Genomic DNA, 22972 nt, shown 5'->3' on the forward strand with positions numbered 1-22972 from the left:
GCCTGCACTTCGCTACCCCCTTCTCTGCCATTTTTTAGGCACCCTCGGCTCATTTTGCTCTTTCAAAACTACCTATTCATTTTATCCTTTGCCAGAATTCCCAAAGAAACCGTGACCTGTGAGAAAGAGTGAATGACAGGCAGGAGGAAACCCCCGAGATGCGCGTCCCGGGATGACCTCCCTCCTCTCTTGCTCCTGCCATTCCCAAGCGGGTGGCGGGCGCCTGAGGCCGGGTGAGCAAGACTGGCTAGGAAGGGCTGGCTAGGAAAGGCTGGGTAGTAAGGCCGGTCCCCTCCCTCAGGGGGTTCGCAGCCGCCGCCCTCACGGCGCGGGCGGCTGGCGGCGGGGGCGGGTCGGGCCCGCCCTCAGCGCGCCCCGCGGCCCCGGCGGAAGGAGCGGCCCGGCCCCTCCTCGCCGGCTGCTTCCGCCCGGTGTCGGCAGAGACTGCGCCGGCCGCCGCCGTGCCGGGAGCCGGGGAGCCTGCCAACGGGGAAGGTAAGTGCCGTAGCGGCCCTGCCCTGCCCTCCCCTGCCTCCCCTGTCCCTATGCCGGGTCCGGGAGCCGCCCCGAGCCCGCGGCCGTCACTCCCCGGCGCCGTGCGGGGCTGACCCGCAGCCTCGCCCAGCTGGGAGGTGCCGCCAGCCCGGCTGTGTCGGGTGTCATCTCTGTTACGGACCCGTTGCAGCGAATAACGCTGGTAATCTCTAAGCGTGCGCCTGAGGATGGACTGACACATCCCATACCTAAAGAAGCGCTTCGTGCGTGCTCCCTTGATTTGTTTTGTCGTGGAGGAGACTTCATGAAACGAGTCCTGAGTGATGTCTCCTTTTCCAGAAAATAACTGAGGTGATGCTATTCGTGGTGTTTTATCTGTGTGTTAGCGCTTGTTCCTGTGAAGCATCTCTTGGAGCTGAGTGATGCTTGTTATCTTGGTGGCATGTTATAAAACAAGAAACGAGGGAAAAATCTGTGACCTGAAGGGCCTATAAATAGGAAAAGAGGAAAATAAGATAATAAATTCTTAAAAGCTAGAAGTGAGATGAGATTTTTTTTTAAACGGAAAGAGGTGTATTTTAGTAGAGGAGGTACTGGTTTGGAAAAGCAGGGCATCCTGCGGGCTCACACCCTCTTTCGGGAACCTGCTGTCTGTCAGGTTTGCTATCACTGCTGGTTCTGGGGCATCATCACTGTCAGCACCCACCTTCACGCCTGTATTTACTACACAAGAGAAGAGGTGCCTGTGCCAGACAGGGTGAGCAGCACGTTCAGGAAACAAGTAAATGCTGGAATGGAAATGTGCAGTGAAAGAAATTAGGATAATGATGAAGGGCTATTTGAGGCATGACAGTTGTTGAGAGCTTTCTTAGTGGTAAGTTTTTTGTTGCATTGCAAAAAGCAATTAAGAAACAGCTTATTTTCTTGAGACTTAACTATAATAATAAAGCCTGAATGACTTGAGTGATGCAGACTCTTATTTTTTTAGGTGTTTTATACTCCTGGCCCTCTGGGACCTTATGATGCCCAGTTAAGGCCTGAGAGTCCATCCGCATGGGCCTGTGTCAGAATCTGGATATGAATCTGTATTCTGTGTGTCTCAGAGACTAGAAGCCTTCAGTTACTAATTGTGATTACTGCAGCTTCCTATTTTCTTGTGACACTTGCTTATGATGCCAATGAGGGAAGTTGTCACACCTTTACAGACCTGGGTAAGCGACGACACTAAGACTTTATACCTTCCATCATGGAATTACTACAAGGTTTATATCAAAGCAGTCAAAGTCAGTGGTTTTTTATGAATCTTGGACCGTACACTAAGCCAGTGCCTGTGAAACAGGCAAGCATGTATGGTTCTTCTTTATGTAGTTCCACTCGAGTATCCACTCAACTTGCAATAAGGTGCAGTCCAGGAACTTTCTGGAATAGATGTGCTGAGGTCTTGAAGAGCCACTGTGGATTTCTCCATCAATGCATCCTTGCCTTTGACTCATAGGTAGCTCTGGTTTTCCAAACATCCAGCCTCAAGTAGTTCTGTGGGTCAGAAATCCACTAACTCACTAACATCTGTTAGTTTTTGACACACTTTCTGCTACTTCTACATAGCATTATCTATTTCATTTGATTCACAAGGACAATTACAATAAATTGTGTATGTGTAATGGTAACACAAAATTTCCAATATGACTGGCCAAGCCAAAGAACTTGTAAGTAAATTTGGCAAAATTTACCCTACAGCTTCCTAACTGTACTCTTTTCAGGGCTGTTTTTTGTTTGTTTTTAGTTGATAGCTTTGATTTCTTTTAAATGAAACTTTATTTTCCTGTTCTTGTGGTTTGTTGTAATGAGGGCACCTTGTCTGGAAAAAGGGGTGGTCCCAATTTTGGATGATGTCTAGCTTATTTTTATTGAGTATTAGAACCAGAATTTCAAGGTTTCACCTTTAGAGCATGCTACGTATGCATTTGTACAGAAAACATGTTTGCAGGATATGAAGGACAGGTAGTTTTCCCTTACTTAATTCAGGCATGCTCTTAATAGCAATGGGACTGTGTTTTTTCTGCAACTGACAAACTGCTGTGTTGACACTGAAATGTTTGACAACATTGGATTCCAGTTTACATGTTGAATGATGACATTTAGATGTCTTGTGAGGCTTGTAAACAACTTATACTGGGGGAAGTAAATTATTCTGGTAAAAAAATATTCATAATAGGAAAAAAAGGCATGTAATACAAAATGTCTGAGCTTAAAGAACGATTAAGTGTGAAACAAATGGCAGTTTTCACACTGAATACAAGCCTGAGTACATAGTCACTGGTGAAATGAATGAGAACTGCTTGTTTAGCTCGCTGGGGTTGCACAACCACCTTATCTAGTGTGACAGCACCTTGTTACCATATGTTAGGTAATCCTGATGTGCTAGAACAATGTCTAACCAGTGATGCTAAAACTTCAGGTTTGGCAAGGTTTCTTTCATCATTATCCTTGTTTCTTTCTTCAGTATTTTTGCTTCCTCCTGCTGCTACCATGCTGTTCACTTGGTTCTTTCCTTTTTCCATCTCATCTCTAGCTTCTGTTTAGATTCTGTTCCCGTTGTCTTTTGTTTAGACCAATTATTTATTCAAATCTTAATTTAAAAAAACAACAAAGCACTTGTGATACAGACTTTTCGCAGAGTCTGAAATTTGGAATGAGTATCAGCTGATAACTAGATTTTTATTTGAAGCTGTGATGAGCACAGGCTTTGTTCTTGTATGTATTTGTTCAAAGTCATGAGTTATCAGGATGTAGCAGAGTTATCTTGATGGGAGGAACTGGACTCTTATACAAAATGGTGTAATGGAGTAATGTCAGGGGTTACTGGTGTGGTGAGGAGCAAGCTGCAGTTTTCCCAGCATGGTGAATTGTCTTTGGATCCTCTTGTGACTAGAATTGTAGGTCTGTATGTCAGAGCTCTGGGATGTGTAGGCCTTCCTGCAGCACTGGTTCTGGAGAAACCTTCTGGTTCCTGCGCCACTGTGTCCAGCCTGGCTGTTCAGTTCTCTGTCCTGCCCTCCTAATGAGCAGGGCCACTGCTTCTTACTGGGAAGGACTCAGACTCCAGGCCTCACATCAGTAGTACAGACAATTACATTGCTGTAATGACTCGGAAAGGGATCTAATGCTGCTGTTATTCATGTCTTCTGATCATTGCTTCTCCAGGTTGACTTCTGTGTCCTTTGCACAGGGCTCTGTACAGTTTGCTTTCATGTCTCTGCTTGCAGTGCCTTCCTAACTTGTTTGGGTGAGTGGATGAGTATCAGACTGTACAGCTGCTGCAGGAAACGTGAGGAGGTGGTAAGCAGCAAGCACAGGTTGAGAGGTTACTGAGAATGAAGCTGTGACTAGTAACTTGGTCTACTGTGAGTCGATGGGATTTTGACTAATTCTTTTTTGTCCTCATTAGAAAGCAAGAAAACCAGCAGCAGCTAGAGAGCTAAGCTGAAGGTGGGATAAACAGTTGATGTAAGAACATACACAAGTTGAAATAATAAAATGAGAAGAAAAAAGTGTTTAGAATTTGGAGTATATTTTTGGTTAAAGGAGAATAACTAACATGGAAATATGGAAGAAACAAAGAGATAAGGGATAGTTCTGTGGGAAGATTTATGCTGAACAGCATAGGAAAGGATGGAGGAAGCCAGATCAATCAGCGGTGTGATGCTAATTGTCTTGCAGACTTTTTTTTTTTTAAATTTGATATCTGCTTATGCTCTTTGAACTTTGCATTACTTGACAAGACAAAAGAAAGAGTAGTGCTCTCCATGAAGTGGTGAATCTTAATCTGATAGTAGGTGGAGAAGGAGTTACCAAACATAAGGGGAAAGAGATTTGCTTTTTTCTGCTTTTGCCTGTTATTATTGCTGCTGAAGGATGGATGTTTCTTCAAATGCTTAACTTCTGGGAGCTGTGGTTTCAGTGAATATGTAGGTTGCTGTTACTTTAAATTCTTGCATTTTTATGTTCCATTGAATGTTGGGCAGATTACCTGTATTACTTAAACATCTGTCCAACAGAAATGTGGGACTTGTAGTTCTTTTGATGTAGGAGAAAAAATATGAGTATAGAACATATGGTTGAAGAGCCAAATAGTTTTTTGGTGGTTTTTTTTCATTTGAAAAGTTCTCATTTTCCCTAGGGATAGTAGGAACCACATGGTGAAGAAGCATCATCTTTGTTTAGTGAGCAAGTATTTTTTTCCCAAACTCTTAGACCATAAGCAGGCTTATTTGCATGTATATATTTCCTCTCTCTCAATGCTATCTTCAGTTTCTTCTTGTCCATGTGTCCTTGATAACCTGTTCCTTCACTCTTTTTTAAATTTTTTTTTTGCAGCATATTTTGATATTTCTCTCTCTCCTTTGAAGCAATATCCTGTAAAAGGCCATGTCTTCTTCCCCATAATTCACATTACTGTTCACTTTTGAGCATGCTTTGGTTCGTGTGGTGATTTGCGTTGAAGTTTAGAGGCCAGGGATGTTTCTTCTGTATCCAAACATAAGCATGATGGGTTCTTGTTCATGAAGTATAACATTCCCACCTCTAACTTCAGGCAAGTTTTAACCCAGTCTGTAATCGTGGTGTTGCATTTCAGTTTTGCCCGCTGCCTCCCAAAATACTGATGTTCAATATAATTCTAATAAACAAGTTGCATACTTTGCAAACTTTACTATATTTGTGACAATTTTTTCATGCTATCCATTCCAAAGTGATTTATTCCTTCTGACTTTCTGGGAAAGTTTATTTACAAGATACTCTTGACATGAGTCTGCTGTCTTTGAAATTTGTTGGTCAGAAGAGACCTGGCATAGTTTTGTTTTTTTCCTGGAAACCTTTCTTACCATGTAGACATTGTACTTCAGCAGCAGCTTTTTATGTTCTTTCATGGAGATACTCTATTTGACTGAGGTTTTTTGCTAACATTGCAGTTTAGTCTCAGAATATAAAGTATATTTATTATACCTACATGTTATTCATGCCTGCTACCTTCTGTTTATTCCCCTGTGACATTTCAGTTTTAAAAGCCCTGTTTTTTCTCTGGATCCAGTACTATAATGCAGTATTTGGAGGGAAAGCAATCTTTGAAAGTTACTTTATTTCATTGGTAAATTTCAGTAGTGCGTACAAATGAGAAGCTTTTTCTTCCTTTGAGACTAAAAGGTTTCCCAAAATTGCGCTTTCTGTTCTGGAAAATGCTTCATACTACACCAAATGAAGCCGTCCTATTTGCTTTCATGGAAATGAAACTATCATTACTTCCTAGAGTAGATTTGTTTCTTTAAGCAGCAGCTTTATTGCTCATTTCATTTTAGGTCACGGACATTCTTAGTTTTATCATCAGGCCTGCATTGACTGGGAAGTTGGGAATCTGCTGAGAGAATAGCTACCACTTTCTTGTAATCTGTGGGATTCCCAACCTTAATTTTCCTTATGAAGTTACTTAAGGAAAAAACAAATCAAGACAAAAAACTTGTACTCGTTTGGGGTCATTTTCATGTTGGTAGCTCAACAGTTCACAAACAGTTCACTTTTGAAAAAGTGAAAGTTACCATCTTGTGATCAAATAGAATAGCAAGACATGATATGTAGGACCTCTTCCTCTGTATCCTGAAATGTGTTTGATAAAACATAGTCCACTTTTAGGAAGTCATGTCTTTATACTTTTGGATACATTTGTGGTGTCTGGTATTGTGTGAAGCCTCAGGGACCCTCGGCCACACCAGGGTAGCTTCTCAGGGTTTCCTCCATGCTCTCTCTCACTCCAGTGCTCTGTGTTTCTAACCAAATATTAAACTGTGATAGCGAATGGAGGAGCTTTGATCTAGATGGTAACAAAGGACATGGACTCTGCTCTTGGAGCACTGGGCAAGCATAACTGGGGTTTTGTGACCTTTGTTAAGCTGAAGGTCTGTGATTGCCAAAGGAGAAAGAGACCAGGCATCAAACTTAGAGCGATGTTGCTGGAGCTGTAGTGAAACGTATCTGCTCGCTGACTGCTAAGTGCTGTAGACCACCAGTGGATGCTTTCAGAGGCATGGCTGCTTTCATAAAGGTTTCATAAAGGTTCATAAGTGTGCCTGTTCCGCATAGAAGTCTTTAATTTGCTTTTTCACCTTCTTGAGAGTGGTGAGGAAGTCAAGGCCAAGAGTTCTGTAGTAGTTTAAAAGTTGCAGTGACATACAAAGATTGGTTAAAAGTTGTGATGGGCCTTCCTAATCCATTTTCCCAGGGTTTTGATCATTTATCTGTTAAATAATTCTGTGCCAGACCAATATATCATTGTAGGATCTGAAAATGTTTTCTGATTTCTTATTCCCTAACTCCAAAACTCTTTCAAATTATTTCAGAGCAAAGCGCCTTTTTGGAATAAGGTTGGTGGAAAATGCATCTGTTCCTGATTTGAGTCCTCAAATGCATCTTTCTAAGCTAACAATTTTTTGATTTGTGAGTCCTGTCCTGCTTTGAATAGCTGAATGAATAGCTGTCTCCATAATTGCTTTTGTAATGTTTGGCAGTGGCATGTACACCTTGTCTGGTACAAAATGGATGCCCAGAAGCTATTTTCCCTGCATCTCTAACACCAGGACTGTGCACACTTTCTTGGTCATTGCTACAAGATTATTAATGGCAGTATCATGTTACAAGGTCTTGCAGGTAGATCCAGTTCTTCAGACTAAGTTCCTCCCATCTTAGGTCTTTGCACAGTCCCTCATATGTTGTCTCTGAACTAGGTTCAGACTTGAGAAGTGATACCAGTTTTCATTTTGCACTTCAGCTTTTTATCATTACAACCCTAAACATGAGTAACCTGTACCCCATTTCCACATGTGTCACTGATATTTTTATACAGTCTTCAGTGAAATTCTCCCAGCAGTTTTACTCCTTGAGGGAGTGACATGGGGGAATGACACAGGAACAAAACAAAGTGAAGGCATTGTATTGCTAGCTCATCAAGTGATCACTAGAAACAAGGCTTCCTAATTACTTCACTGGTTTTAGAGGAAAACAGTGTTATTTTGTATAAGTATGTTGCTTCGACTGATGTGTCTGCAGTGTAAATTTTTGAGCTTTGTTCATTTTTACAAGTAATGCCTAACAGTTTTTATTTACAAATTCAGAGCCAGTGTGAAAGGGACTTGTATACGACTTTGACAGAGAATTGTGCTGGAAAGTACAATGAAGAAATGTTTCATTTTTATGTGCTACTGGCTGCTGCTGCTTTTCTTACACAGAATTGGTCAAGATTTGTGACTGATGTCACAACAGCTTGCAAAGTCTTTGGCCTGTGTTTATTGTTTTCCCTGAGAAAATCTGGCATCCATTGTTTGTTGTTTGTCCAGATTAATCTTTGATGAGATCTGGGCATCGTGTGTCATGTCATAGCTCATCTCTCACATCATGAAATCCCCACTTCCCTTGTTGCTCTTTGCAGTTTTCTTACCAGGTCGCTCTGTCCCTTTCTAGTTCCTAGCTATGAGCATGTAGATTCCAGTCTGCAGATCAAAGAGCTTACGTCAGGTCTGGATGATTCTCCTGTGGGAATGATGTAGAAATTATCAGAGCCTTAGCGCAGAAGGCAGCTGAAGGAATCTTGCTATTTTTCCAGTTATTCTTTTACGTCCTAGTGTTGAATTCAGTCACATAAAATCACCTATTAGGGCAGGGTTTCTTTTTTATCTAACCTGGTGCAGCTAATCAATAGAATACATCTACTTTAGTTTCCTATATTTTGGGGGGACTGGTCTTGTTTAGATTCCTTTTCTCTGACCTAAATACTTAGTTATTGTCATAGACTGTGTTCATGAAACTCTGCATTTACTATGGTACTAGAAAACTTCTTTGAGGTCCTTATTGTATCTCCTGCTTTATTTTTTTCTGCTGTTTTAGGGCCATAATTATTGTAAACTGTTGATTTGTGGAAAACTCTGGAGAAAACTTGGTCCATCTTTCTGTTGAGATCAAAATTACGTTTTGTCCAGCTGAGTCTTAAAAACCTCCAAGAAACGTTCCGCTGCCTTGCTAGTGATCATCCATTGCCTTGTTAGCAACTAGTTTTTTATGATGCCTTGGAGTGTCAAGACACAACTTGTGGCTGTTGCCTCTTGTTTTACCATCTTCCATTGCAAAGAAAGGTTTGGCTATGCTGCTTTTGCAGGTCTTCTTCAAATGGCTCTAGGCTGCTATTTGATTGCAGCATGGGAGACTGAAAAGCACAGTTCATAAAGCTTTTCCTCTAGCCTATTTATTTACTTGACCCTCCCAAGTTTCCTTGTGTTCTTGATGTGGGGGGCTTGAACAGAGCTGGGCTGGGCGCAGTGTTGGAGGTATGTTTCTGATGAAAATCCTGAGTTTTGTCGGTGCCAGTATTGACCCAAGATTACTTGACAGCTGGCAGACAGTAGTTGATTATCTTTTAAGCTTGTTCAGTTACTTTTCAAACTATGCAAGTCAGTTTATTCAGCCTACATTTCCTTGGCCTAGAAAAGAGAATGCAGTGGGAGACAGTGCCAAATTCTTAATAAGGCAGTGTACATACATTTACATATTTTCTTTTATTCTTGTGGCCAGGTATTTTATAATTAAGGGCAGTTGCATTGCTTAGCATCGTTTGCTTGTGGCAGACTGGTCTCTTATTCTAATTAACATCTCTTCCTTTATGTGATCAGAGGAACTTACACAATACATGCTCCTGTGATTTTTTCCTGTGGAGTCAGCTGAGCCAGATCTGCCTATAGTGCCTTGGGTGCTCTTTCTTTACTTTTCTGCTGGAAAAAGGCCATGATTTTAAATACCTTTTCATTCTTAACCATCAAGACCTCCACTGATCTGCAGTGGTTTTTGATAAACAGCATTCTTAAAATTGACACTTTACGGTGTATCTAGTCCAGTCTCATGAATTTAGACGCATCCAACTTTGTAGGTTATCCCTAAGATGTAGTCCAGGGCCTTTCTCAAAAAGGTCAAAGCAGGTCAGGTTGCTGAAAGCATTGTCCAGTTGGAGACTGTCCTGCCTTTCAGGGCAACTTGCATTATCTGATAGTCCTAACTGTGCATGTAGAGGAAACTTTTGTTACTGGAATTTCCTTCACTGCAGCTTTTGACTATTTTTCCTTGTCCTTTGGACATACATCACATGCTCCAGCATCCATATCATCTAATTGGCTTTCTCTAGTACATTGATGTCTTGCTTGTCTGAGGAGTCCAAAACTAGACACAGTTCTCCAGATGCAGTCCTTCCAAAGCCAAGCAGGAGGAGATAAAACATTCCAAGATTGCAGGCTATTCCTTGTGCAGCCTTGTATACACTCGAGCTTGATGGTTACAGGTGCTCATTACTGGCTCATCTTCAGCTTTCTAATAATTTGTGTCTTTTTTGGAAAGCCACCTCCTAGCTTTTGATCCCCCAGGCTGTGTTGCTGCATTGGGTTGCTGAACTCTTGGTGCAGGACTTTCTGTTTGCCCTTGGCTTTCATGTAGTTCCCACCTTTCCAGCCTGTCAGGGTCCATTTGGATAGCAGCCTTGCCCTCCAGTGTTTCAGTTGGTTTGTCTTCCTCCCCCTGACATTTTGCAGGACCCTTCTGAGAGTGGCTCCTGTCCTGTGTGCAGGTGTTCAGTGGACACATTGGACATTATTGCCCAATACTCATTCTTGAAAGACATCATTGGTACATTAATGCTTGTTTCATGTTCTTGGGTACAACTTCAAGTGTTTTTTTTTTTTTTTTTTTTTTTTTTTGTAATAACTTTCTGTGAACTGAGATGAGGTTGACTGGCCTAGAGCTCCCTGGACACTCTAACCATGGTGGTTGCCTTTTTTTGCAGTTTCCAGACATGTTTTCCAATCATAGAATTGTTAAGGTTGAAAAAGAGCTCTAAGATCATCGAGTCTGACTGTTAACCCAGCACTTCAATGTTCATCACTAAACCATGTCCCCAAGGGCCACATCTACACATTTTTTAACACTTCCAGGAATTCCACCACTCTCCTGAGTAGCTTTTTCCAAAGTCATTGCAACTCATCAGAAAGGATAGAGAGTGGCCTCACAGAGGCCTTGGCCATGGACACCTTGGGGGGGTGTCTCTTATGATTTTGTGGAACCTTTTATGTCAAATCTGCTGCAGTGGTCCTTTCTCCTTTATTTTGGTTTCACCATTGCTTTATGCTGTTACCTTTGCCCTTGTGGTTATCATTGCATCTTTCACTACAGCATCTTGCTTCAGAATAGGTACACCAACCTGTTTGTCCTGTCTTGTGATTGAATGGTTTATATGCCAGATAGGCATTTACTTACTCTGATTACATTACATGGTGCTAGTCTCAGTTTGGGATAACTCTTTTATTGAACACTCTTTAAGTGTCGATCAAATTTTGTTATTTCTAAGTTATCTTTGAAATAAAATGTCAAGTCCAAGTAATAGTGTAGGATGGAGCAGTTAAAATATGTTACCATAATTAGCCCGATGCTTGCAAAGTTCACATAGCTTTACTATCAGCATTTTACTTTGGAGTCAGTTGAACCAAAGATGAAAAGAATTGGTCCTATGGCAGAGGTAATTGGCCCTTTGTAGATAACTCTGTTTCCAAGTATTCCTGTCTGAAAAAATGGCTGCAGGTGGCTTCTGGATCAGTAGGAGACGCCTAAATACATGTGTTGGTTTGCAGGTGCACCTGCATGTCTTCACATGTTTTTACTATGGTCTTTGTTAACCAGGAGAGGATTTTTCTAATCTGGAGGTGGCAACCAAGCAACTGATCCCACAATTATTCTCCTAATCAGGTCATGTAGTGGTGCCTAAGGCTTTGTATCTTGTAACAGGAGTTTGTTTTCTGGTAGACACCTACGTTAAGGGTGAGTTAATCTGGAGCTAAAGCCCTGCGAATCGAATATTTCAATATTCTAACAGAAATTTTGACACTAGATTAAGCGCTCTTGACAGAAGCTGAATTTCTTGTAATACTTTTCCTGCATTTGGTTAGAGAATTTATGTGCAGGGGTTGAAGAGAAGGAAGAAAATACCTCTTGGGATGTAATAAGGTCTAATTTCTTAGGTAGATGCATCTTGTTGAGTCTTGTTACCTTTCTCCATGATAACTTGTGAAACTCCCACCAGTCAAGTTTGTCCTTCTGTCTGCTCAACATTCTTGAAGCTGCTGTGGCACAAACTGTGCTCTTTCTGTGGGCTGACAGAGCCAGTAGGAGCCTCATCTCTCGAAACCTCTGCCTGTTAAATCTGTTTGGAAATTGATAGACTGTCTTATGATATTTCTAGGGGAAATGCAGGCAATTTGTGCCAAAAATAGATGCTTGTAATAGAAATACTGTTCTTCAAAGCTTCATTTAGGAAGGAGGAAGGAGATCGAGAGGTATTTTTGGCTATTATTGATTTCATCTTGAAACAGGTCTGAATAGTATTGTGGGAGAATATCCACTATATTTCCCCTGTTTTTCTCTTCCGTCCATTTTTATTACCAAAGGCCGTAAAATTATAGATTAAAACTTAACAATAAATAAAATAAAAAAAATTCCTCAGACACTACATAGAGCTAATACAAAGAAGCCATTTGGGATTGTCTCAGACAGGCAGTTTTTCAAATAAGCATTTCTTCTCTGGTGTGCAGTCTTCCTTTCAGGTACTGCAACACTATGTATTTTTGAAATTAGAAGTTAAGTTAAAGACTGGAGCAAAGCTACAACAACAGGTCTGTATGAACCTGAAAATCCTCCTGTGCCAGTCCAAAATGTATTGCTGAGTTTTCTGTTCTCATTGCTTAACTTCTGACCTTAATGTTGCAAATACTTCTTTCGAATGAAAAGTTGTCAATGGGATTTCCATTCAGATTTGTTTATGTGAAATCAATTCAGAATGAAAATATGCAACAGATTTTATTGTTTGTGATCATGATCAGAAACTTTGTCCAAAACCTACTTTCTTGGGTAAGAACTAGTTACTTTTGCTTCTTGGATTGTAAACACCTCAGAAAAGGAGTGACAGCTTATGTTTACTGTGGTTGTTGATGTAACTGTACTTCTTTGTTGAAACTGTTCTTGGCTTCTTTCAGCTTTAAATAATGAAGAAATACAAGCAGGGATAATGCATTAAAATATACCGCTTAATAGTTTGGCAAAATTGACTTTACTTACATTTTAGTCACTACAAGTTAGATAATAACATGGCAAACAATGAAGTACTAAAGGTGTCTGCATAATCATTAAAAGAACTTTTTGGAGATCCTGGGGTGAAATGGGCAGATGGGAGTACAAGGTTTCATCCAGAGAATTGTGCTGTAATTGGCAGCATTAAAGAGTACTTCTCCCTTCCCTCCAGGAGTGTTTTCTGTTTGTACTATATTCAGGTTTTTTCATGGTGGTACTTGTTGGTTCAAAATAAAACATTTTCTGTCTTTTCTGCATTGATTGTTCTTTACCTTAAACCTTTCAAAACCCCAGATTAAAATTTGCAAAAGTAAAGAAATATTGTTTATTCAAGTGTACTTTTCTAATGCTGTCAAGTGTCATTACTTAAAATTTCAGTCAGATCTGTTCCTTTTAAGTTGTGTAGCACTGAGAATTTTTCAGTGACTATTAGTGAGGGTAGTGCCTCCCACTTAATAGTGCAGCAAACCTTGTAGATCTTTCAGGCTTTGGTTTACATGCCTGAAATTTCACAAACTGACTAGGAAATAGAATTTGTGTCCTTGTACTCAAAAATGAATGGTCCTTTTTCACTAAGCAAAAATAGTTGAAAGCCTAATGTTATTTTTAACTATGCTTTTGACGGTTAAAGGTCATGGTTATGCTGCAATACCTGTTTTATTACAAGGCACACAGAACTTGCAAAGACATACATGCACTAGTTCTGTTTGGTATTTTTCATTTGTTTGCCTTCAAACAGCTTTCAGATTAATCTTTTCAGTGGACGGTATGAACAAGAAATTTAAAATATTTGCCTTTAAGGTAGAATAGAGCTTATTGTCCAGTTCATCATTGTGTATTTCTGAGACAGAAACTGAAAGATGCTTTCTCTCATATAGTAGCAACATGTATCACCTTCTCCAGCCCCTTCAAACATCAAATACTGAACGGGGCCTCAGATTACTGGATATGACAGCTGTTGGGGGAGTGATGGTTTGGCTGGGTTTTTTTGCAGTTATTCTGGGGGAAGGCATAATGACAAAGAGACAGCTCAAAGTATTGTTCTGTTATAACAGTATCTTATTCTGCTCAACAGCAAACATGGGGTCAGAAGAGCCAGTGCCCTTACATGAAGAATTTATCTACTGTTGTGGAGCTGCTACCCATGTCTTAAAGTGCGGGCCCTGGAAAGACCTCTCAAAAGACGAAAGTAAAAATCTACCCAGGCTCTTGTTCATGATTATTCCTGGTAAGGGTCTTTTTTTTGTGTTTAAGTCTAGAAGTTATAATATATACGTTGATTGAAAGGGGTATGTCCAGTTCATTTTCAGCAATTCTCACTATCTAAGTGGTAAATTCTGGCTCGTGCACATGGCCAATAACTCAATAACACTACAGTGGTGAAATTTCTTTGTTACATTCGATTGCTATTGCTACCTTTATTTTTAACAGTGCCAGAAGGCAGCACTTAGAAATTAGGATGTCTTACTCATTTCCTTCGTGGTGGTGGTTTACTGAGAGTATTGTGGGCTTTTGTTTGTTTTCATTGCTCTGCTTCTATTTATCTCTTGCACCTTGAAGTGTTACTGCAATGTCAGCTGTGTGCCAACTGACAGATGAAAGTTACAGTATTTAAGGAAAAATTCTAGATCCAGTTGTTTTTTAAGTTGGTTTATTTTACGAGTAAAAGTTTTTTAACTTAGATTTTTACACATGAATTTTTATGCTGACCCTCTTGAACTCAGTGAGAATTGTACAGCTCCTAATTATATTTAAATGTGACTGTCTTAAAATGAGAGCTCTAAACTTGCCTTTGGCATATGTTAAAATTAATGGAGAAGTCCTGATTTAGTTGAAGTCTACCAATGAACTGTAGGAATTCTGTCTTTAGCAAAAGTAGAGCTTGAACCCACTCAAGCTGTGACTCTTTGACCACCTTACAGTTTGCAGATTTCTAATGCTTTCTATTGTTTATTTGTATGTACTGGATACTGTTATTATTTCTCCCAGAATGAGTGGTACAAATAATGACTTTTCTGAGTATCCACAACTTTACATTGTTAGTGTACCTAGTGGCTACTTATGGGACTGTGTGTGGCTTGGTCTTTAGTGGTGAAAGAGAACACAGGTCCAATTTTTTCAGGGTTTTTTTTCAATGTTTTGGAAGGTCCATGGAATATTTTATGTTAATTTCCTTGGGCACAATGGTTTTATGCCTTTGCCTCCAGGAGCTGAATAGTAACTTCTTAAGACAGTGAAGTTTAAATTCTTTTCTTAACTGAAAAGAAGCCATCTATGAGTACATCTTCCTGTTTTGTGGGGAATAACCTTTTAAACCAAATACACTATGCAGTATCTCTTCAGTACCTCTCTGGAGATACAAGCCTGATTTCATGCTTTTCAATTTTTGATTTCTCTCAATTGTGGAAGGTTTAATTGAACAGCTAAGTTTAGAGTTCCTTTTCCCCACAATTTCTGCAGCTTTCACCTGTCTTCAGACTGATACCTTCTGTTTGGGGTGATAGTAGGGGCTGTAACAAAGATAAATCTGTAAAGCTAGATTATATCAGTAGAAAGATATGTAGGAGAGGAGTACAAAAGTCAAACATTAGCATCCTAGGCATGGTACCTCTGCAAGGCATGTAAGTTATTCTGTTCAAAATGTACCAAGTCACATACATTGCATGGTCTCCATAGTCATCATAGGAAACTTTTAATGCAAGAAAATGTAGTGGCATGGCTACATGGAGCTGATTTCCTGCAGAACAGTTCTGTGAAGATTCCTTAATAACATCTTAAGATAGATGTTCAGAAAAAGACATCAGTGAAATATTCAGTCATGGTGTACAGGCTTTTGCAAGCAGCTGATTTATGGTTTTGCTCTTATTTCAGAATTACGTTGGTAATAAGCTGGAAGTTCTCTCACTGTGAAAACAATTTAAAACCTCAGCAACCACTATAATACTCTCTTCACTTTAGGTGACCAAATTCAGTAGTGAATAAAGTTACCCAAGCTTCTTGCTGTGGCTGGCAGGGAGCTTAGTGGGACCTGGCCTAACAAAGCGCAGTTTTACTTCTCATAAAACAAATGATGGGTTTTTTTGCTACTGTTGCATGCCTCATTTTTAGCCTTCAAGGGAAGGCTTATCTGACAGTGCAAAAACACAGCCTTAGGAGAGATCTGGACATTTGGTTAACCTGTTCATGTACCTAAAAATCAGGATTACATAGCATTCCCCTTGTGCTTTTGTAACTTCCTGAGTATGAAGTGTGGACCCTTCTGGAGTCCAGCAATTTTCACACTTGAAAGGCATGTGTCCATAGTTGAGATTCTTTATGGAATGAGGGAAAGAGGGGCAAAAGGACAGCTTGGTACACAGATCAAGGAAAGCAATATTCAGACAAGAGCAGCTCTGACTTTTAAAAAAGAGAGCATGCACAGGCAAGCGTTGAGTGATCTGAACGGAAGGTGGTTGGTCCTGCTGCATTTGTTCCTCTGTTCTGTGTATTAAACTGCTCTGGTACATACTTTTCCAGTCCTAATGAAATTCAGGCATATGATTTTGTTAGCGTGTGGTCAGACCAAACAGACTTATGGGTGCGTATTGAGAAAGGTGACAAAATTCTCAGCTTCTGCTGGAATTGAATTGTTGCAGGAGATTTGAGAATAAATCCTGTATATTTATTTTTGTTTTGTGTTTTAATCAGGTTACTTCAGAACAGAGACAATTCCTCTCAGGTCCAACTTAGCTTTCTCCCTCTCCCCACTTTCTTAAAAAAATACCTCCAAAACATTCTTCTACTTTGAAATCAATGACTGAAAATGAAACAGGATTCTGCCTCTTGAGAACGGATAGCTCACTGTGCTTGAAGCAGTTGAAAAACAGAACATGCAGCAGGGTTTAATCTCATTTAACTGCAACAAGCTAATGTTTTTTTTGTTAGTGGCAGTGTGAGTGAACTTACAATTTTAATAACACTTTGCTGTATTAATTGAAATGTTTAATACACACTTTGTTTCATAGCATTTCTTCTTGTATCCACAAAACCTCTGAATAGGAGTAATAATGTCTTTACTAAAGTAATTACTGTGTAGAAGGTCCAATTTTTCCTCAGTCCAGAATATATGCATATACTTGTTTGACTTTCTGAAGAGAAATTCTTTTCTGTTAAAATCGATGAGATTTACTCATGAGAGTAAATTAAGTGTGTACAGATGAAGGATCAGGTACATGGTTTTCTGGATATGTAGGTGTCACGGAAAGGACAGGAATTACTGTTTTTCCTCTTGTGTCCTAAAGGACTGTTTTCACTTTTACAGTGTTTGTTTAGTGTAAAATTAGCAGTGAAATACAAAATCTGCTACAGCGATACTTAGCATGTCTTGTGTTCATTGAAAACCATAATCCACAGAGTGTAATGGAATTTTTTTTCTGTTTGAATAGTACCTATTTGTGCCTGTGTATTTATGAAACATTTAGTCTTGTAAAGAAATAATCTACAAATTTTAAAACCACTGTACTGTTTAGCTCGTGACATTTTGCATTTCATCGAAGTTCTTCTTGCATTTCATTGCAGGGGTACATTGGGATACCTTTGTTTCAGGCTTCCTAATTTGTGTTACCATTGCTGTAAACAAGGCAATTTTGCAATTTGCAATCTTATACTTGGGAAGCATATATAATGTAAATAATTTTTTTTTTGGTGGTAAATCATGTTACACAGGTTTCATTCATTAATATACAGAAATAATTTCAGAATCTGGTTCTCTGGCCTGCATTCAGAGTACTCCCTATGCTTTGCCAAGTTTCTTGATCTGCCTGTTTGCAGTTGAGTCACTGCTGGGGTTTTGGATCATGTTACTGTTTTACCAACTCATGCTGTCACTTGGTGATGTTTAAGGGCTATGAGGACTTAAACATACACTTTTTTCAAGTATAAAGATATTTCTTCTGAACTAATTCTCTGAGTCAAGAATTGCTTATGCACAACAGAAATTGTGTATTTGGATTCTCATCTCCTAGGACTAGTTACATGTACTTACATCAACAATGCTGCTTCACTTGAATACTGCTGAACTATTTTTCAGCAGTGAAAACAGTGCAAACAATTTGTCTGGATTATGGCGAGTCTTTAGTATACTCTCTCTTGAGGTGAGAGTTCCTGTTAGTTTTAAAATCTTTAAATTGCCATTTTTAACTGTAACATAGGGACTCTAAAAAGCTTTCTGTACTTTTTCTGGCTTTGTCTTCACCTGCTGTTTTACTTAACAGTCATCACCCTCAACACTTGCATAAGGAAAGTTATAATAAGAACCACTATGTTATTGTACTTCTCAATAAAGCTAATTGTATAGTCCTGAAGCTTAGTTTCTTTGTATTTTGTTTCTTTTGCTCCCACCAAACCAGTTTATTGAAAGTTATTAATTTTTCACTCTGCTCAGCAGTTACTGGAATGAATTGTTCTTCAGGAGGGTCTACTGTCACCACCGAGACCAAGGGGTAAAAGCATCTATTTCCTCATTCAGCAAACTGTGTAAAGCATGTTTAATTCTCCTCAATTTGGTTTTAGAATGGGCATTGATTTTTACAAAATTTATGTGACTGAATGCCCTTGTTGGTACAAAATCTTCCTGTTATAACCTGGTCTGCAACAACTGAAGTAGATGTAGTAAGGACTCTCAGTATAAGCAGATGAGCTTGCAGTGTGTAGCTTTTGGCAGCCTTAGCCAGGATATAATCTGGAATCCTGTGTGGAATCCTGGCACCTCATGTGGATGGGTCAGACTGTTTATGTGAAGCAAAATCTGATTTTGGAGTCAAGACCATGAAGTTACTTGGGGAAGGTACTTATCTTCTCAGACACTACTTTCCGAGTCAACAGCCAGGGTCTCCTCCCCCAGCACATAGCAGTGTTCACAATTTGCCTTTGAAATGCAGCTGGAGGAAATGGAATGTTGCTGGCAACAGACAGACATATTAAGAGGAAAATAGATTTCTTACCTCCTGGGCAAGGGGTGTTCTGGGTCATGTATATTTTGTGCCTAAAGACACTGACTGAGCTCCAGCAGCAATTCTGTGAACAAAGTTGAGAACCCGTTCCATCTGAATGCATTAGGCATTTTTTTCCTCTTTCTAGTTTTGTGGTTGGTTGTACTTATTTGAAAGAATAGTACCAGAACATCATCCAGGAAAAAAAGTCTGTCCTCATGTGTTCTCTGCAGTTTGTCACTACCAGCAGGATTATGAGAGCTCTTATGAAGTTTGGTTTGGTTTTTTTGTTTGTTTGTTTGTTTACTTTTTCTTGGTGGTTTGTTGGGGGTTTTTTTTGGGGGGGGGAGGTGAGGGGGTGGTAAAACTGAGTCCATGACATGACACCTGGTTCAGAAAGGGACTCTAAGGCCCAATTTCATCCAGCCTGATTAAACAGCTAATTTAGGTGTCGAAGGAAGGAGCATAAATTTCTGGGTAGTTTGTAGAACCAGAGGGTAGGGATGGCACTGCCATGAGCATTTCTGCATACTGAGGGGTTAGGTGGCTGCACTGAGATGTGAATCTCCAGCTGTGAAGGTAATCAAAACTTGACTGTGTGTGCAGCCTGCTCTCACTCTGCATGAACAGGGAGGAGCTGGACTCAGATCTTGGATGATCCCTTCCAAATTCAGTGATCCTGCAAATGTGACCCCTGAACCAGCCATCCAGGCTCCTTGACCATGTGTGGATTCTGGTCTTGGTTGATATTGGGATACTTTCAAAAGGTAGTAAAGTCTATGGATAATCTTAGATAAATACTAGATAAGAATTAGTTATCCTTTCAAAAGCTGTATTTTGCTTCACAGCTGTACTGAACAGTGAAAACCTTTAACAATGAAAGTGTGTTTGTTAAGTGTTGGAAACCAAATACAATTAAAAATTGGTAAGGAATGAAGTATGCTACTTAAATACAGTATAAGCACAGGATGCCAGAAGAGGGAGCTGTTCTAAAGATTAGAAAAAAAAAATAGTGTGTTTTGGCAAAGTTATTGCTATAATAGCCAGATATACCATACTACAGGCTTCAGGCTCTCCTCTGAATGCACAGGTAAGCATTGACTGATTCTCTACTGTATGCTTATCAGAAAAAAAATTAAAATTAGTAGTTTTATGAGACAGTGTTACAGTGATTAAGCAGTTATGTTAGTTGTTGAGGGTCATGCAAATGCCTTTTATTTGCATTAGGAGGAGTGAGGTAAAGACAGGTTAAATTAGAGCAGAGAATATAGGATTGTGAGTGCTGGGGCTTCTGTTCCCACATTTCCATTGGGTTCCTTCTCAGTATATGGCCAATCATCCTCACAAATTGTGTCCCAAAGCACCAAAAAAATCTTCATTCACATTTACAGGATTTGTAATTACACACTAACCTAAGCTTCTAAGCTAGCATTCACAGCTCACACCAAGTAAATAAATTAACATAGAAGCACAGCTGCATAGAGTGAGACAACAAATACTTCCTCTCTGGAATGTTTAAATCACTGACCAGCTCCATGAGCAGCTCCACTCTTACTCACTGTGAAAAATTCTTGTGCCAGGGCAGGTATCACCTCCAATGTACAGCAATAAATAGCCAAAGGACATTAAGGAAAATAACTCATGACATAAAAGTACTTCAGGTCTTTTTTAAAGGAATCATTCATTTAACTATGGATTTTGGGGGTTGAATTAAGTAATGCTTCTACATGCAATGAGAATTTTTAGGTGAAATTGTGAAAGTGTAACTACACTAGTACTTATGTTGAAAAAAGCTCCAGAGGTCCCCTGTTCATACAATAACACTTTCTTAATCCTGTATCACATATTTCTGGTGACCTAAAGCTGAGGTTGTTTCTTATGTGGATGTTTTCCATGATATTAACATTGTACTTTATGTGTTTATCTTCACCTACCCCTGCTAGGGTAAGGTGCAAGTTTTCCTGAGTCCTATTGCCTTTCCTCATTTTGATCGTACCATCCCAAAGAGAGTAGTGCTTCTGTTGTCCATCCTCAGCTGAAACAATGGAGCAGAGAAAAAGGAAATTTTAGGTGTTCAAAAGTGAAGATGTTGCTATTCTACACATCTGGTCCAGGGAATTAACTAAAAAATCTTGTTTGATTGGAGTCTTGGCTCTCTTGACAAAGCCTGTGGGGGGTTATGGAGCTCAGAATGGCAGCTGGTCCAGCTGGCACACTTGAGTCACATGTGGCTGATCAGCAGGAACCAAGAAAAAGTGAATTTTGCAACTGATTTTTGTCCTTATTATATGCTGTTTATATCCAAACAGCTGAGCAGAATTCCTTCTGTGTGTGCACAAATACTCTGTTTAGGAACGATTTCTCTTTTACATTTTATCTTAGCAGCAGCATTCATCCATTCTGTGATATTTGCAGTGCTTTAAATTAAACTTAGTTCTGCAGATACTCTACTTGACTGGATTATTTACTGTAAAACATTGTTCCTTACTGTGTGGAGAGGGTGGCTGTGAATCTGCAGTGCTTTCCTGAAGAGAGGAAGAGAAATGCTGTGCTCTTTTATTGTGGCCTCCCCTGCAGCATAGGGATTGAGGCAACCACTTGATCTTTGAATATGTTATTTGCCTGCTGGGCTGCTCATTGCACTGGCTTAGAGAAAACTACCTGGTGTTCCTAAAATTTTCAAGAATGTCTTTCCCTACATTCAAGAATGTACTCCACCTCTCTGTATTATAATCTTACATGATCAGCATAACATAATCAGAGTTTTCCCCGAAAGTCTCTACCATTACCTGCTTTTATTAGCAGGTAACACTTCAGTAATTGGGCCTCTCTTTAGATGTGGGTGGCTATTGAAGAGACTGCCCATTCATATAGCTCTTGCCTTCACACAGTTGTTAGAACCATGATGTTAGGTGTAAAGCAGATGTTCCTGAGTGTAAAGTAGTGTGGAAGTTAGAAACTGTTTGTGGAGTGTTCATTAAGACTCACCAGACAATGGAAATCCAAGAGATTATTGCTTGGAGCACTTAAAAATCTTCCTGAGGCAATTATTTTGCAATTCAAAATGAATGTCAACAATACTGGCATAAGGTATTCCTTTTCCCACCATGCTGTGCCATTCCACCCCTCAGTTATGCCAGAACAATACTTTGAGAGGTCATGCTGTGAATTAAATAAATACATACATTTATTTCTGGGGTCTTTTTACAGCTGGAACAGTTCCCTGTTTGGGTTCACAGCAGGGCCCCCACAGAGCTGTGCCAGTGTAATTCAGGGGCTGGTGAGCCGTGGTAGGAGGGTGGGAATGATAGTCAGGGGGGAAGGTGGGAGTTCCTTCAGCTGGATTTGTCACAGAACTTTCTGTTGTTGAATTATGGTGTCAGTCCCCAGCACTCAGCACATACATGAGTTCACATGCTCTGTCTGGAGACCTTGGCAGGAGCTGGTGCCCCACCAGCCTCTCCAGGTGGTAGTGATTCCCTGAGAATGCCTCTCCCTTGAGCCTTCTGCTTTTGTTTCCACTGCATCTCCAGCTGAAGCTGCGAACTCTTTACATTTGACCCTGAGTTCTCAGATTCTGACATCGAGAATTTGTATTTTACATTGAGATGAACTTTTTTTCTTTTTTTTGAGTAAAAGAATTGGCTTTCCTACTCTCCAGTAACTGGTATGGGGGATGCAAAAGTCATCACTGAGAACAGACTACACTATAGAGTTAAAGGTTTGTGCAGCATAACAATCCAGGTAGAAGTATATAGGGAAAGATAAAATGTTTTTTCCCTTTCCCTATGATCGGTCTTCTTATCAGCAGGTAAGGAAGTAACAGCACAGTTTTTTATTTCAGTGGGACATAAACACTGCAAAACAGTTTTTATTCTTGTGCTTGTATGGGGTGTATGTCATCATGTTTTGTGTATTTGCACTTTGCACAGGAGCAAAAGCATACACACAAACACACACAAATCAAGAAACAACCCACCCTTATCTACCTGATATTTCCAAAGCTACTCTTCCCAACTTTCCTAGCCATTTCTTTAGCTCTAATGCAAATATTCATGACGTAATTACAAGAACAGCCTTGTTTCCTCAGGCGATTGTGCATGTAAGATACTGTAAGCTGGAGCTGTTTGTGCATAAAAATTAAAGTATTACTAGCCACTGATTATTTGGTTTGTTTCTTGTTTATAAAATGTGAATAAGTATCAAATGATCCTCCCCTTTACTTACTGAGGTAAATAGTTTGACTTCCTGAGGACATTATTTGTAGCAGATAATACTAATTTGTCTGTACCTATTTGATTTCTGTTTTC

The 22972-nt window shown here is 39.8% G+C and overlaps 1 protein-coding gene across 1 annotated transcript in view; it reads left to right on the forward strand.

The window, feature by feature from the left end:
* Positions 1–375: 375 nt before the first annotated feature.
* LDAH (lipid droplet associated hydrolase) overlaps positions 376–22972 on the forward strand; it is a 112497-nt gene continuing 89900 nt past the window's right edge. The window contains exons 1-2 of the mRNA XM_030945114.1: positions 376–495; positions 13769–13921. Of these exons, the coding sequence (XP_030800974.1) occupies positions 13774–13921 (148 nt within the window). The 5' untranslated portion in view covers positions 376–495; positions 13769–13773. The remainder of the gene's footprint in view (positions 496–13768; positions 13922–22972) is intronic.

Source organism: Camarhynchus parvulus, chromosome 3 (genome assembly GCF_901933205.1).
Source record: "Camarhynchus parvulus chromosome 3, STF_HiC, whole genome shotgun sequence".
Classification (NCBI taxonomy): Eukaryota; Metazoa; Chordata; class Aves; order Passeriformes; family Thraupidae; genus Camarhynchus; species Camarhynchus parvulus.